This window comes from Oncorhynchus nerka, linkage group LG2, assembly GCF_034236695.1.
Source record: "Oncorhynchus nerka isolate Pitt River linkage group LG2, Oner_Uvic_2.0, whole genome shotgun sequence".
Taxonomy (NCBI): Eukaryota; Metazoa; Chordata; class Actinopteri; order Salmoniformes; family Salmonidae; genus Oncorhynchus; species Oncorhynchus nerka.
In genome coordinates this window covers 136749-151536 of record NC_088397.1, presented here as the reverse complement: position 1 = coordinate 151536, position 14788 = coordinate 136749, and the positions used below count along the sequence as shown (strand labels likewise).

General features: G+C 43.4%; 1 protein-coding gene across 1 annotated transcript in view; it reads right to left on the bottom strand.

The window, feature by feature from the left end:
* Window positions 1-1561: 1561 nt before the first annotated feature.
* Window positions 1562-14788, bottom strand: part of LOC135572528 (high-affinity choline transporter 1-like) — a 14620-nt gene continuing 1393 nt past the window's right edge. Inside the window, exons 3-8 of the mRNA XM_065020649.1 lie at window positions 11688-11843; window positions 11338-11486; window positions 10543-10686; window positions 7514-7667; window positions 2403-2620; window positions 1562-2267 (exon numbers count right to left, since the gene is read on the bottom strand). Of these exons, the coding sequence (XP_064876721.1) occupies window positions 1611-2267; window positions 2403-2620; window positions 7514-7667; window positions 10543-10686; window positions 11338-11486; window positions 11688-11843 (1478 nt within the window). The 3' untranslated portion in view covers window positions 1562-1610. The remainder of the gene's footprint in view (window positions 2268-2402; window positions 2621-7513; window positions 7668-10542; window positions 10687-11337; window positions 11487-11687; window positions 11844-14788) is intronic.

Sequence of the window (14788 nt, the reverse complement as noted above, 5' to 3'; positions counted from 1 at the left end):
ATATAGACAGGCCTTTAGAAATAACCCAGTAAGGCTGTATATAGACAGGCCTTTAGAAATAACCCAGTAAGGCTGTATATAGACAGGCCTTTAGAAATAACCCAGTAAGGCTGTACATAGACATGCCTTTAGAAATAACCCAGTAAGGCTGTACATAGACATGCCTTTAGAAATAACCCAGTAGTCCTGTATTGATTATTGTCCGTCTGCTTATGTGATTAGAGATGTTTATCTTTCTACGATACGTCTCAGAACATTACACATCCCATTCAGACCAAAACTTAATTCATCAGTCAAATTAAAGATGTAAGTGTTGCTGTTTGTAACTAAAATAACAGTGACAAACTATTGTAATCTTTATACTCTTCCGCATTACATCTGTAAGCTGTCTGTCCATTTTGGCTCAAAACCATTTCTATTGGATCAAAAATGTCGTTTTTTTTAAGTCTCTGTTCATGTCCAATAGGATTACTGCTTTTATATCACCCGCGGTCATTTCATCACAGACTGAGACCAGGGAGAGAGAGTTCAGGTCTGATTTACGTACCATCATGGCGGTCCGTTCTCCACTGGTGACACACATTCAGCAGCAACATTAGTCTGGTCTCTTATGTCAAGGACACTGAGCCAATGATGTCCTCTTATCTCCGTGCCATTTATTCTGTTCCATCTTCATGATGTCCTCTTATCTCCTTGCCATTTATTCTGTTCCATCTTCATAATGTCCTCTTATCTCCGTGCCATTTATTCTGTTCCATCTTCATGATGTCCTCTTATCTCCGTGCCATTTATTCTGTTCCATCTTCATGATGTCCTCTTATCTCCGTGCCATTTATTCTGTTCCATCTTCATAATGTCCTCTTATCTCCGTGCCATCTATTCTGTTCCATCTTCATGATGTCCTCTTATCTCCGTGCCATTTATTCTGTTCCATCTTCATGATGTCCTCTTATCTCCGTGCCATTTATTCTGTTCCATCTTCATGATGTCCTCTTATCTCCGTGCCATTTATTCTGTTCCATCTTCATGATGTCCTCTTATCTCCGTGCCATTTATTCTGTTCCATCTTCATGATGTCCTCTTATCTCCGTGCCATTTATTCTGTTCCATCTTCATGATGTCCTCTTATCTCCGTGCCATCTATTCTGTTCCATCTTCATGATGTCCTCTTATCTCCGTGCCATTTATTCTGTTCCATCTTCATAATGTCCTCTTATTTGAACCTTATTTAACGAGGCAAGTCAGCTTAAGAAAAAAATCTTATTTACAATGATGGCCTAGGAACAGTGGGGTTAACTACCTGGTTCAGGGGGCAGAACGACAGATTTGTTTTACCTTATCAGCTCGGGGGATCCGATCTTGCAACCTTTCGTTTACTAGTCCAACGCTCTAAGCACCAGGCTACCCTGCCGCCCCAATAGGATGGCATTATCTCCATGCCCCTATAGATGGCATTATCTCTGTTCTGTTCCATCTCCATAACTCACTTGGCCGTGATGGGGATCAAATCAAAGTGGTTAAATATCAAACGAGTCAAAATGTGTATTTCAGTCTTTGTCATTTCAGTCCTCTCTTTAGTCTCTTTACGTTCCGGGTTCAAGGTCCGGGGTTTAGTCCAGGGTCTCGTGGTTGGGGCTGTCTTCGGGACTCGAGTCCTCCTCAGCCAGAGTGTCTCTGCGAGTGAACGTAGCCGCCAGTTGAACGCTGAGTCGTGGTTTGACAGTTGCCATCTCAGACAGCGCGATGGTGTTACGGTTGACCAACGTGGTCTTGTCCATGTTCTCTATGCTGTGCTGGGCCAACACCGCGTCCAGGAAGTCATACTTGGGCAACAACTTGCCGCTCTCGAAAAGATACTTGGCCAGGTAGGAGAAAGCCACGTTGCCCAGGAAGGAGGCCAACATGGAGACGGTCTTAAACGGGAACTTCTGCACCACGATGTGTTCCACCTCTCCAGTCAGATGATGGATCCGGTCCTCTATCTGCCAGCCGGGGTAGTAGATGAAGGGGGGTAGTGAGAGGTAGGGTTCCCCTCCTCCGATCCTCAGGATCAGACCAAAGACGTAAGCGGCGACGGAGCCGTACGTGTTGGTTCCCTTGACGAAGAGAACGGAGATGAGCTGAGGGAAGATGATAACGTAGACCAGGTCGGAGCTCAGGTACCACAGCCCGTACACCGTCCCCGTTAGCAACGCCATCGCCGTGGCCAGGCCGCCGAACACAAAGATGGTGACACGCATCACCCACACGATCTCGGTGTCCGATGCCTGGGGGGAAGGGTACAACGTTACACACACAACACAGAGAACAGTGGCTCAAATGCTCCTATGAAGTTCAGATATTTTGTGAACAGGAAGTGGTAAGTGGTGTTTTTTTTAGTCCCGCCCCTCTTCCCAACTCACCGATTGGCGGAAAGCCAGCTGGTAGATGTTCCGAGCGAACATGGAGCTAGCTGATAGGATGGAGGAGTCGGCGGATGACATCACGGCAGCAGAGACCGCCCCCAGGCCGAAGAAGGAGACGAAGGGAGGACAGAGGTACTGGAGGACTATGGGTAATATCATGTCTGCCTGGTCCCTCTCCTTGGGAGGTACAGGTCCATACGCAGTCTGGTTCCAGTCTGAGGAACACCAGGAACACAACATACTGTTTGGAACCTGGAACCACAGCTCAATCTAAAGGACTGCCTTTCTCTGGTTCCAGTCTGAGGAACACCAGGAACAGAACATACCGTTTGGAACCTGGAACCACAGCTGAATCTAAAGGACCGCCTTTCTCTGGTTCTAGTCTGAGGAACACAACATACCGTTTGGAACCTGGAACCACAGCTGGTTCTAGTCTGAGGAACATGAGGAACAGTACACACAACAGTCAAGAACCCAGAACCAAGAACTTAGAACTTAGAACCAGAAAACACATGTAGACAGTGGTCAAACTAAGGAACCTACCGAAGAACTACAACTGTGGAAGAACATTGGTCAAAGGAACCCACTAAAGAACTACAACTGTGGAAGAACATCGGTCAAAGGAACCCACTAAAGAACTACAACTGTGGAAGAACAGCGGTCAAAGGAACCCACTAAAGAACTACAACTGTGGAAGAACAGTGGTCAAAGGAACCCACTAAAGAACTACAACTGTGGAAGAACAGTGGTCAAAGGAACCCATTAAAGAACTACAACTGTGGAAGAACAGTGGTCAAAGGAACCTACCTAAGAACTACAACTGTCGGAGAACAGCGGTCAAAGGAACCTACCTAAGAACTACAACTGTGGAAGAACAGTGGTCAAAGGAACCCACTAAAGAACTACAACCGTGTCTAAGAACTCGTGTGTCAGGTTAGAAGGACCAATGTGGAACCTCCATAACAGAACAACCCTACTGCAGCTTTATACATGATGATAAACAGTCATGTCAGATTGTCTGTTCTACTGTAACTATATATCACCCCTTAACGTAGCATTTCGCCTCCCGTCACCTCACGTAGTCCTACTGCAACTATATATCATCCCTTAACGTAGCATTTCACCTCCCGTCACTGGACGTAGTCCTACTGCAACTATATATCACCCCTTAACGTAGCATTTCACCTCCCGTCACCTCACGTAGTCCTACTGTAACTATATATCACCCCTTAACGTAGCATTTCACCTCCCGTCACCTCACGTAGTCCTACTGTAACTATATATCACCCCTTAACGTAGCATTTCACCTCCCGTCACTGGACGTAGTCCTACTGTAACTATATATCATCCCTTAACGTAGCATTTCACCTCACGTAGTCCTACTGTAACTATATATCACCCCTTAACGTAGCATTTCACCTCCCGTCACTGGACGTAGTCCTACTGTAACTATATATCATCCCTTAACGTAGCATTTCACCTCACGTAGTCCTACTGTAACTATATATCACCCCTTAACGTAGCATTTCACCTCCCGTCACTGGACGTAGTCCTACTGTAACTATATATCATCCCTTAACGTAGCATTTCACCTCACGTAGTCCTACTGTAACTATATATCACCCCTTAACGTAGCATTTCACCTCTCCCTATATATCACCCCTTAACGTAGTCCTCCCGTACTGTAACTATATATCACCCCTTAACGTAGCATTTCACCTCACGTAGTCCTACTGTAACTATACATTACCCCTTAACGTAGCATTTCACCTCCCGTCACCTCACGTAGTCCTACTGTAACTATATATCACCCCTTAACGTAGCATTTCACCTCCCGTCACCTCACGTAGTCCTACTGTAACTATATAGCACCCCTTAACGTAGCATTTCACCTCACGTAGTCCTACTGTAACTATATATCACCCCTTAACGTAGCATTTCACCTCCCGTCACCTCCCGTAGTCCTACTGTAACTATATATCACCCCTAACATAGCATTTCACCTCACGTAGTCCTACTGTAACTATACTTCACCCCTTAACGTAGCATTTCACCCCCCGTCACCTCACGTAGTCCTACTGTAACTATATAGCACCCCTTAACGTAGCATTTCACCTCACGTAGTGTACTGTAACTATATATCACCCCTTAACGTAGCATTTCACCTCCCGTCACCTCACGTAGTCCTACTGTAACTATATATCACCCCTAACGTAGCATTTCACCTCACGTAGTCCTACTGTAACTATATATCACCCCTTAACGTAGCATTTCACCTCCCGTCACCTCACGTAGTCCTACTGTAACTATATATCACCCCTTAACGTAGCATTTCACCTCCCGTCACCTCACGTAGTTCTACTGTAACTATATATCACCCCTTAACGTAGCATTTCACCTCCCGTAGTCCTACTGTAACTATATATCACCCCTTAACGTAGCATTTCACCTCACGTAGTCCTACTGTAACTATATATCACCCCTTAACGTAGCATTTCACCTCCCGTAGTCCTACTGTAACTATATATCACCCCTTAACGTAGCATTTCACCTCCCGTAGTCCTACTGTAACTATATATCACCCCTTAACGTAGCATTTCACCTCACGTAGTCCTACTGTAACTATATATCACCCCTTAACGTAGCATTTCACCTCACGTAGTCCTACTGTAACTATATATCACCCCTTAACGTAGCATTTCACCTCACGTAGTTCTACTGTAACTATATATCACCCCTTAACGTAGATTTCACCTCCCGTCACTGGATGTAGTTCTACTGTAACTATATATCACCCCTTAACGTAGCATTTCACCTCCCGTAGTCCTACTGTAACTATATATCACCCCTTAACGTAGCATTTCACCTCACGTAGTCCTACTGTAACTATACATTACCCCTTAACGTAGCATTTCACCTCCCGTCACCTCACGTAGTCCTACTGTAACTATATATCACCCCTTAACGTAGCATTTCACCTCCCGTCACCTCACGTAGTCCTACTGTAACTATATAGCACCCCTTAACGTAGCATTTCACCTCACGTAGTCCTACTGTAACTATATATCACCCCTTAACGTAGCATTTCACCTCCCGTCACCTCACGTAGTCCTACTGTAACTATATATCACCCCTTAACGTAGCATTTCACCTCCCGTCACCTCACGTAGTCCTACTGTAACTATATATCACCCCTTAACGTAGCATTTCACCTCCCGTCACCTCACGTAGTCCTACTGTAACTATATATCATACCTTAACGTAGCATTTCACCTCCCGTCACTGGACGTAGTCCTACTGTAACTATATATCATCCCTTAACGTAGCATTTCACCTCCCGTCACCTCACGTAGTCCTACTGTAACTATATATCATCCCTTAACGTAGCATTTCACCTCACGTAGTCCTACTGTAACTATATATCACCCCTTAACGTAGCATTTCACCTCACGTAGTCCTACTGTAACTATATATCATCCCTTAACGTAGCATTTCACCTCCCGTCACTGGACGTAGTCCTACTGTAACTATATATCACCCCTTAACGTAGCATTTCACCTCCCGTCACCTCACGTAGTCCTACTGTAACTATATATCACCCCTTAACGTAGCATTTCACCTCCCGTCACCTCACGTAGTCCTACTGTAACTATATATCATCCCTTAACGTAGCATTTCACCTCCCGTCACTGGACGTAGTCCTACTGTAACTATATATCACCCCTTAACGTAGCATTTCACCTCACGTAGTCCTACTGTAACTATATATCACCCCTTAACGTAGCATTTCACCTCACGTAGTTCTACTGTAACTATATATCACCCCTTAACGTAGCATTTCACCTCATGTAGTTCTACTGTAACTATATATCACCCCTTAACGTAGCATTTCACCTCACGTAGTCCTACTGTAACTATATATCACCCCTTAACGTAGCATTTCACCTCCCGTCACCTCACGTAGTCCTACTGTAACTATATATCACCCCTTAACGTAGCATTTCACCTCCCGTCACCTCACGTAGTCCTACTGTAACTATATATCACCCCTTAACGTAGCATTTCACCTCACGTAGTCCTACTGTAACTATATATCACCCCTTAACGTAGCATTTCACCCCACGTAGTCCTACTGTAACTATATATCACCCCTTAACGTAGCATTTCACCTCACGTAGTCCTACTGTAACTATATATCACCCCTTAACGTAGCATTTCACCTCACGTAGTCCTACTGTAACTATATATCATCCCTTAACGTAGCATTTCACCTCACGTAGTCCTACTGTAACTATATATCACCCCTAACGTAGCATTTCACCTCCCATTCCTGACTCTGTCACTGAGTGTACAGACAGTGATTCAGCAGGACTTTGATGCTGGAGTTAAAACCTGGAGATCAAACCTATTTCAGTCCCTTCTGCTTCTCCTCAGATGTAATATTTACAAAGTTCACAGTAGTAAACGGAGAGATGGACAGAGAGAGAGAGAGACAGAGGGAGAGAGAGACAGAGGGAGAGAGAGAGGGAGAGAGAGAGGGAGACGGAGAGAGACAGAGGGAGAGAGAGAGGGAGACGGAGAGAGACAGAGGGAGAGAGACGGAGAGAGAGAGAGACAGAGAGAGAGAGAGAGAGAGAGAGAGAGAGGGAGGGGGAGAGAGAGAGACAGAGAGAGACAGAGAGAGAGAGAGAGGGGGAGAGAGAGAGAGAGGGGGGGAGAGAGAGAGACAGAGAGAGACAGAGAGAGAGAGGGGGGGGGGGAGAGAGAGAGAGACGGAGAGAGACGGAGAGAGAGAGGTTGAGAACGATCCTCCATAATGGATGAAGGGACCAGCTGCTGATGTTTTTTAGGAGCTTTCCAGAGATCCGAGGGGAACATGGTTACACCCTGAGGTGTCCCCCGGACCCCCTCCAACGCCCAGCAGGGGGACATACCTCTGGAATATGTGTCATCATTAGGCTACCAGATGAGGAACTCTCAATCAGACGTTTGGGAATGTTAGGAAAACAACTAACAACTGTAGATCAACACGACAGAACGACATGTCCTAACCGCTCATACATAAAGGAACTGTACCCCAGGTGTGTGTGTGTGTGTGTGTGTCTCACCTGTGGAGGCCCCTATAGCCCCGATCATTACTGAGGGCACGGCCATGACCAGGCACCCTGCAGCGGCGATGAACGAGAGCACCTGGGCGTACGTAGCTGAAGAGGCAGAGAGAACCCGTTGAAAATATACCTGCCAGGGAATCCCCCCCAACATCTGGAACACAGAGAGGAGATAGTGAATTCATCTAGAACACAGAGAGGATATAGTGAATTCATCTAGAATGGAAAGAGGAGATAGTGAATTCATCTAGAACACAGAGAGGAGATAGTGAATTCATCTAGAATGGAAAGAGGAGATAGTGAATTCATCTAGAACACAGAGAGGAGATAGTGAATTCATCTAGAACACAGAGAGGAGATAGTGAATTCATCTAGAATGGAAAGAGGAGATAGTGAATTCATCTAGAACACAGAGAGGAGATAGTGAATTCATCTAGAATGGAAAGAGGAGATAGTGAATTCATCTAGAACACAGAGAGGAGATAGTGAATTCATCTAAAATAGAACACAAAGAGGAGATAGTGAATTCATCTAGAACACAGAGAGGAGATAGTGAATTCATCTAGAACACAGAGAGGAGATAGTGAATTCATCTAGAATGGAAAGAGGAGATAGTGAATTCATCTAGAACACAGAGAGAAGATAGTGAATTCATCTAGAATGGAAAGAGGAGATAGTGAATTAATTTAGATTACAGAGAGAAGATAGTGAATTCATCTAGAACACAGAGAGGATATAGTGAATTCATCTAGAATGGAAAGAGGAGATGGTGAATTCATCTAAAATAGAACACAAAGAGGAGATAGTGAATTCATCTAGAATGGAAAGAGGAGTTAGTGAATTCATCTAGAATGGAAAGAGGAGATAGTGAATTCATCTAGAACACAGAGGAGATAGTGAATTCATCTAGAACACAGAGAGGAGATAGTGAATCCATCTAGAATGGAAAGAGGAGTTAGTGAATTCATCTAGAACACAGAGAGGAGATAGTGAATTCATCTAGAACACAGAGAGGAGATAGTGAATTCATCTAGAATGGAAAGAGGAGATAGTGAATTCATCTAGAACACAGAGAGGAGATAGTGAATTCATCTAGAATGGAAAGAGGAGATAGTGAATTCATCTAGAACACAGAGAGGAGATAGTGAATTCATCTAAAATAGAACACAAAGAGGAGATAGTGAATTCATCTAGAACACAGAGAGGAGATAGTGAATTCATCTAGAACACAGAGAGGAGATAGTGAATTCATCTAGAATGGAAAGAGGAGATAGTGAATTCATCTAGAACACAGAGAGAAGATAGTGAATTCATCTAGAATGGAAAGAGGAGATAGTGAATTAATTTAGATTACAGAGAGAAGATAGTGAATTCATCTAGAACACAGAGAGGATATAGTGAATTCATCTAGAATGGAAAGAGGAGATGGTGAATTCATCTAAAATAGAACACAAAGAGGAGATGGAGATGGAAAGTTAGAATTCATCTAGAATGGAAAGAGGAGATAGTGAATTCATCTAGAATGGAAGGGAAAGAGGAGATAGTGAATTCATCTAGAACACAGAGGAGATAGTGAATTCATCTAGAACACAGAGAGGAGATAGTGAATTCATCTAGAATGGAAAGAGGAGTTAGTGAATTCATCTAGAATGGAAAGAGGAGATAGTGAATTCATCTAGAACACAGAGAGGAGATAGTGAATTCATCTAGATTACAGAGAGGAGATAGTGAATTCATCTAGATTACAGAGAGGAGATAGTGAATTCATCTAGAATGGAAAGAGGAGATAGTGAATTCATCTAGATTACAGAGAGGAGATAGTGAATTCATCTAGATTACAGAGAGGAGATAGTGAATTCATCTAGAATGGAAAGAGGAGATAGTGAATTCATCTAGAACACAGAGAGGAGATAGTGAATTCATCTAGATTACAGAGAGGAGATAGTGAATTCATCTAGAATGGAAAGAGGAGATAGTGAATTCATCTAGATTACAGAGAGGAGATAGTGAATTCATCTAGAATGGAAAGAGGAGATAGTGAATTCATCTAGAACACAGAGAGGAGATAGTGAATTCATCTAGATTACAGAGAGGAGATAGTGAATTCATCTAGAATGGAAAGAGGAGATAGTGAATTCATCTAGATTACAGAGAGGAGATAGTGAATTCATCTAGAATGGAAAGAGGAGATAGTGAATTCATCTAGAACACAGAGAGGAGATAGTGAATTCAACAGTAAGTATCATTACAATCAGAACATAATCACTACTCCTTAAACAGTAAATATTCTGTCTGTTGGAGTATCAGACCCAGTCTTATCCAGAACCAGTCTTATCCAGAACCAGTCCTATCCAGACCCAGTCCTATCCAGAACCAGTCCTATCCAGACCCAGTCCTATCCAGAACCAGACCCAGTCCTATCCAGACCCAGTCCTATCCAGAACCAGTCCTATCCAGAACCAGTCCTATCCAGACCCAGTCCTATCCAGACCCAGTCCTATCCAGAACCAGTCCTATCCAGTACTGTACGTACCAGCAGACAGAAGTTGTCTATCCAGACCCAGGTGTCTTCTCTCTTGATGTTTCCCTTCCAGGGAGCTTGGTAGATCTCCTTCACTGTCCTATCCAGACCCAGTCCTATCCAGTCCTATCCAGACCCAGTCCTATCCAGACCCGGTCCTATCCAGAACCAGTCCTATCCAGACCCAGTCCTATCCAGACCCAGTCCTATCCAGAACCAGTCCTATCCAGTACTGTACGTACCAGCAGACAGAAGTTGTCTATCCAGACCCAGGTGTCTTCTCTCTTGATGTTTCCCTTCCAGGGAGCTTGGTAGATCTCCTTCACTGTCCTATCCAGACCCAGTCCTATCCAGTCCTATCCAGACCCAGTCCTATCCAGTCCTATCCAGACCCAGTCCTATCCAGACCCAGTCCTATCCAGTCCTATCCAGACCCAGTCCTATCCAGACCCAGTCCTATCCAGAACCAGTCCTATCCAGAACCAGTCCTATCCAGTACTGTACGTACCAGCAGACAGAAGTTGTCTATCCAGACCCAGGTGTCTTCTCTCTTGATGTTTCCCTTCCAGGGAGCTTGGTAGATCTCCTTCACTGCACTGATCTTGATGTCAGACACCGCCGGGTTATTCAGAGCGAACGGCACTGAAACCCACTGACACAGAGGCAGAGACACATCAACCCTGTGGGTCAAACCCACAGAGGCAGAGACACATCAACCCTGTGGGTCAAACCCACAGAGGCAGAGACACATCAACCCTGTGGGTCAAACCCACAGAGGCAGAGACACATCAACCCTGGGTCAAACCCACAGAGGCAGAGACACATCAACCCTGTGGGTCAAACCCACACTGCTAAAGCCGGAATGTCACGTTTTAAATAGTTGTAGAAATATAGAATCATGTTTTTACTAGTTGTAGAAATATAGAATCATGTTTTTACTAGTCGTAGAAATATAGAATCATGTTTTTACTAGTCGTAGAAATATAGAATCATGTTTTTACTAGTCGTAGAAATATAGAATCATGTTTTTACTAGTCGTAGAAATATAGAATCATGTTTTTACTAGTCATAGAAATATAGAATCATGTTTTTAATAGTCGTAGAAATATAGAATCATGTTTTTAATAATTGTAGAAATATAGAATCATGTTTTTAATAGTAAGAGTTGTGCCTATTCCTTCTCAAATCCTTTCAAATGTTTCAGCTACAATGGAACCCAACGGAATGGTCCCCCAAAAAAGCACAAACTCCCAAAGCAAAATGAAGTCCAGCTGAAATAAGTGGTCCGGGCCGAGTGTCTCACCAGTCCCAGGAAGATACAGAAGAGTTGCACCACGTCGGTGTAGGCTACAGAATACAGACCTCCGACTAACGTGTAGAAGATCGCAATGCAGGCAGAGATCACCACAGACATCTTGATGTTTATGTCTATGATCACACTCAGCGTGGCTCCTAGAGGAACAGACAGACAGGGACCTGGTCAGAGATAGTAACAACACAGACAGAGATCACCACAGACATCTTGATGTTTATGTCTATGATCACACTCAGCGTGGCTCCTAGAGGAACAGACAGACAGGGACCTGGTCAGAGATAGTAACAACACAGACAGAGATCACCACCGTCGCTGTAACATCATTGATAATAACTTACCCAGAGCAGATAAAATGGCCGCCGACCAGAAGATCTCTCCCATTAGAGCAGGTATGAAGAGCAGACCACCCATCCTCTTCCCATACTTCTGCTGGAAAGGGTCCAGCATGGTAACGTAACCTCTGGAGCGCATGGGCTTGGCGAAGAACAGACCCCCTGCACACGGCAAGCATGTCGGCACGTTTAATAAACACACAGGATATTGGGGATTTTCAGAGGAATGACAAATATATTATGGATTATTTCACAAGTCTACGTTATTAAGTTCTATATTCCAAACTGTAGTCTATTGTACGGTGCATTTGAAAAGTATTCAGACCCCTTGACTTTTTCCACATTTTGTTACCTTGTTCTAAAATGGATTTTTTAAAATTACCCTCATCACTCTATGCACAATACCCCATAATGACATCACAATACCCTCATCACTCTATGCACAATACCCCTATAATGACATCACAATACCCTCATCACTCTATGCACAATACCCCTATAATGACATCACAATACCCTCATCACTCTATGCACAATACCCCTATAATGACATCACAATACCCTCATCACTCTATGCACAATACCCCTATAATGACATCACAATACCCTCATCACTCTATGCACAATACCCCTATAATGACATCACAATACCCTCATCACTCTATGCACAATACCCCTATAATGACATCACAATACCCTCATCACTCTATGCACAATACCCTATAATGACATCACAATACCCTCATCACTCTATGCACAATACCCCTATAATGACATCACAATACCCTCATCACTCTATGCACAATACCCCTATAATGACATCACAATACCCTCATCACTCTATGCACAATACCCCTATAATGACATCACAATACCCTCATCACTCATGCACTCTATAATGACATCAAATACCCCCCCTATAATGACATCACAATACCCTCATCACTCTATGCACAATACCCCTATAATGACATCACAATACCCCATCACTCTATGACAATACCCCATAATGACATCACAATACCCCATAATGACATCACAATACCCCTATAATGACATCACAATACCCCATAATGACATCACAATACCCCATAATGACATCACAATACCCCATAATGACATCACAATACCCCATAATGACATCTCAATACCCCTATAATGAGATCGCAATACCCTCATCACTCTATGCACAATACCCCTATAATGACATCACAATACCCTCATCACTCTATGCACAATACCCCATAATGACATCACAATATCCCATAATGGCATCACAATACCCCATAATGACATCACAATACCCCATAATGAGATCACAATACCCCATAATGACATCACAATACCCCTATAATGAGATCACAATATCCCGTAATGACATCACAATACCCCTATAATGACATCACAATATCCCATAATGAGATCACAATATCCCATAATGACATCACAATACCCCATAATGAGATCACAATACCCCATAATGACATCACAATACCCCTATAATGAGATCACAATACCCCATAATGACATCACAATATCCCGTAATGACATCACAATACCCCATAATGACATCACAATACCCCATAATGACATCACAATACCCCATAATGACATCACAATACCCCCATAATGACATCACAATACCCCATAATGACATCACAATACCCCATAATGACATCACAATACCCCATAATGACATCACAATACCCCATAATGACATCACAATACCCCATAATGACATCACAATACCCCATAATGACATCACAATACCCCATAATGACATCACAATACCCCATAATGACATCACAATACCCCATAATGACATCACAATACCCCATAATGACATCACAATACCCCATAATGACATCACAATACCCCCATAATGACATCACAATACCCCATAATGACATCACAATACCCCATAATGACATCACAATACCCCATAATGACATCACAATACCCCATAATGACATCACAATACCCCATAATGACATCACAATACCCCATAATGACATCACAATACCCCTATAATGACATCACAATACCCCTATAATGACATCACAATACCCCATAATGACATCACAATACCCCCATAATGACATCACAATACCCCATAATGACATCACAATACCCCATAATGACATCACAATACCCCATAATGACATCACAATACCCCATAATGACATCACAATACCCCCATAATGACATCACAATACCCCATAATGACATCACAATACCCCATAATGACATCACAATACCCCCATAATGACATCACAATACCCCATAATGACATCACAATACCCCCATAATGACATCACAATACCCCATAATGACATCACAATACCCCCATAATGACATCACAATACCCCATAATGACATCACAATACCCCCATAATGACATCACAATACCCCATAATGACATCACAATACCCCATAATGACATCACAATAACCCATAATGACATCACAATACCCCATAATGACATCACAATACCCCTATAATGACATCACAATACCCCATAATGACATCACAATACCCCTTATTTACACAAGTAATTCAGACCCATTGCTATGAGACCTGGCATTGAGCTCAGGTGCATCCTGTTTCCATTGATCATCCTTGAGATGCTTCTACAACTTGATTGGAGTCCACCTGTTGTAAATTCAATTGATTGGACATGATTTGGAAAAGCACACACCTGTCTATATAAGGTCATATAGTTGACATCGCATGTCAGAGCAAAAACCAAGCCATGAAGTTGAAGAAATTGTCGTTTGAGCGCCGAGACAGGATTGAGTCGAAGTACAGATCTGGGGAAGGTTACCAAAAAATGTCTGTAGCATCGAAGGTCCCCAAGAACATCATTCTTAAATGGAAGAAGTTTGGATCCACCAAGACTCTTCCTAGAGCCGGCCGCCCGGCCAAACTGAGCAATCAGGGGAGAAGGTCATTGGTCAGGGAGGCGACCAAGAACCTGATGGTCACTCTGACAGAGCTCCAGTGTTCCTCTGTGGAGATGGGAGAACCTTCCAGAAGGACAACCATCTCTGCAGCACTCCACCAATCAGGCCTTTTATGGTAGAGTGGCCAGAAGGAAGCCAATCCTC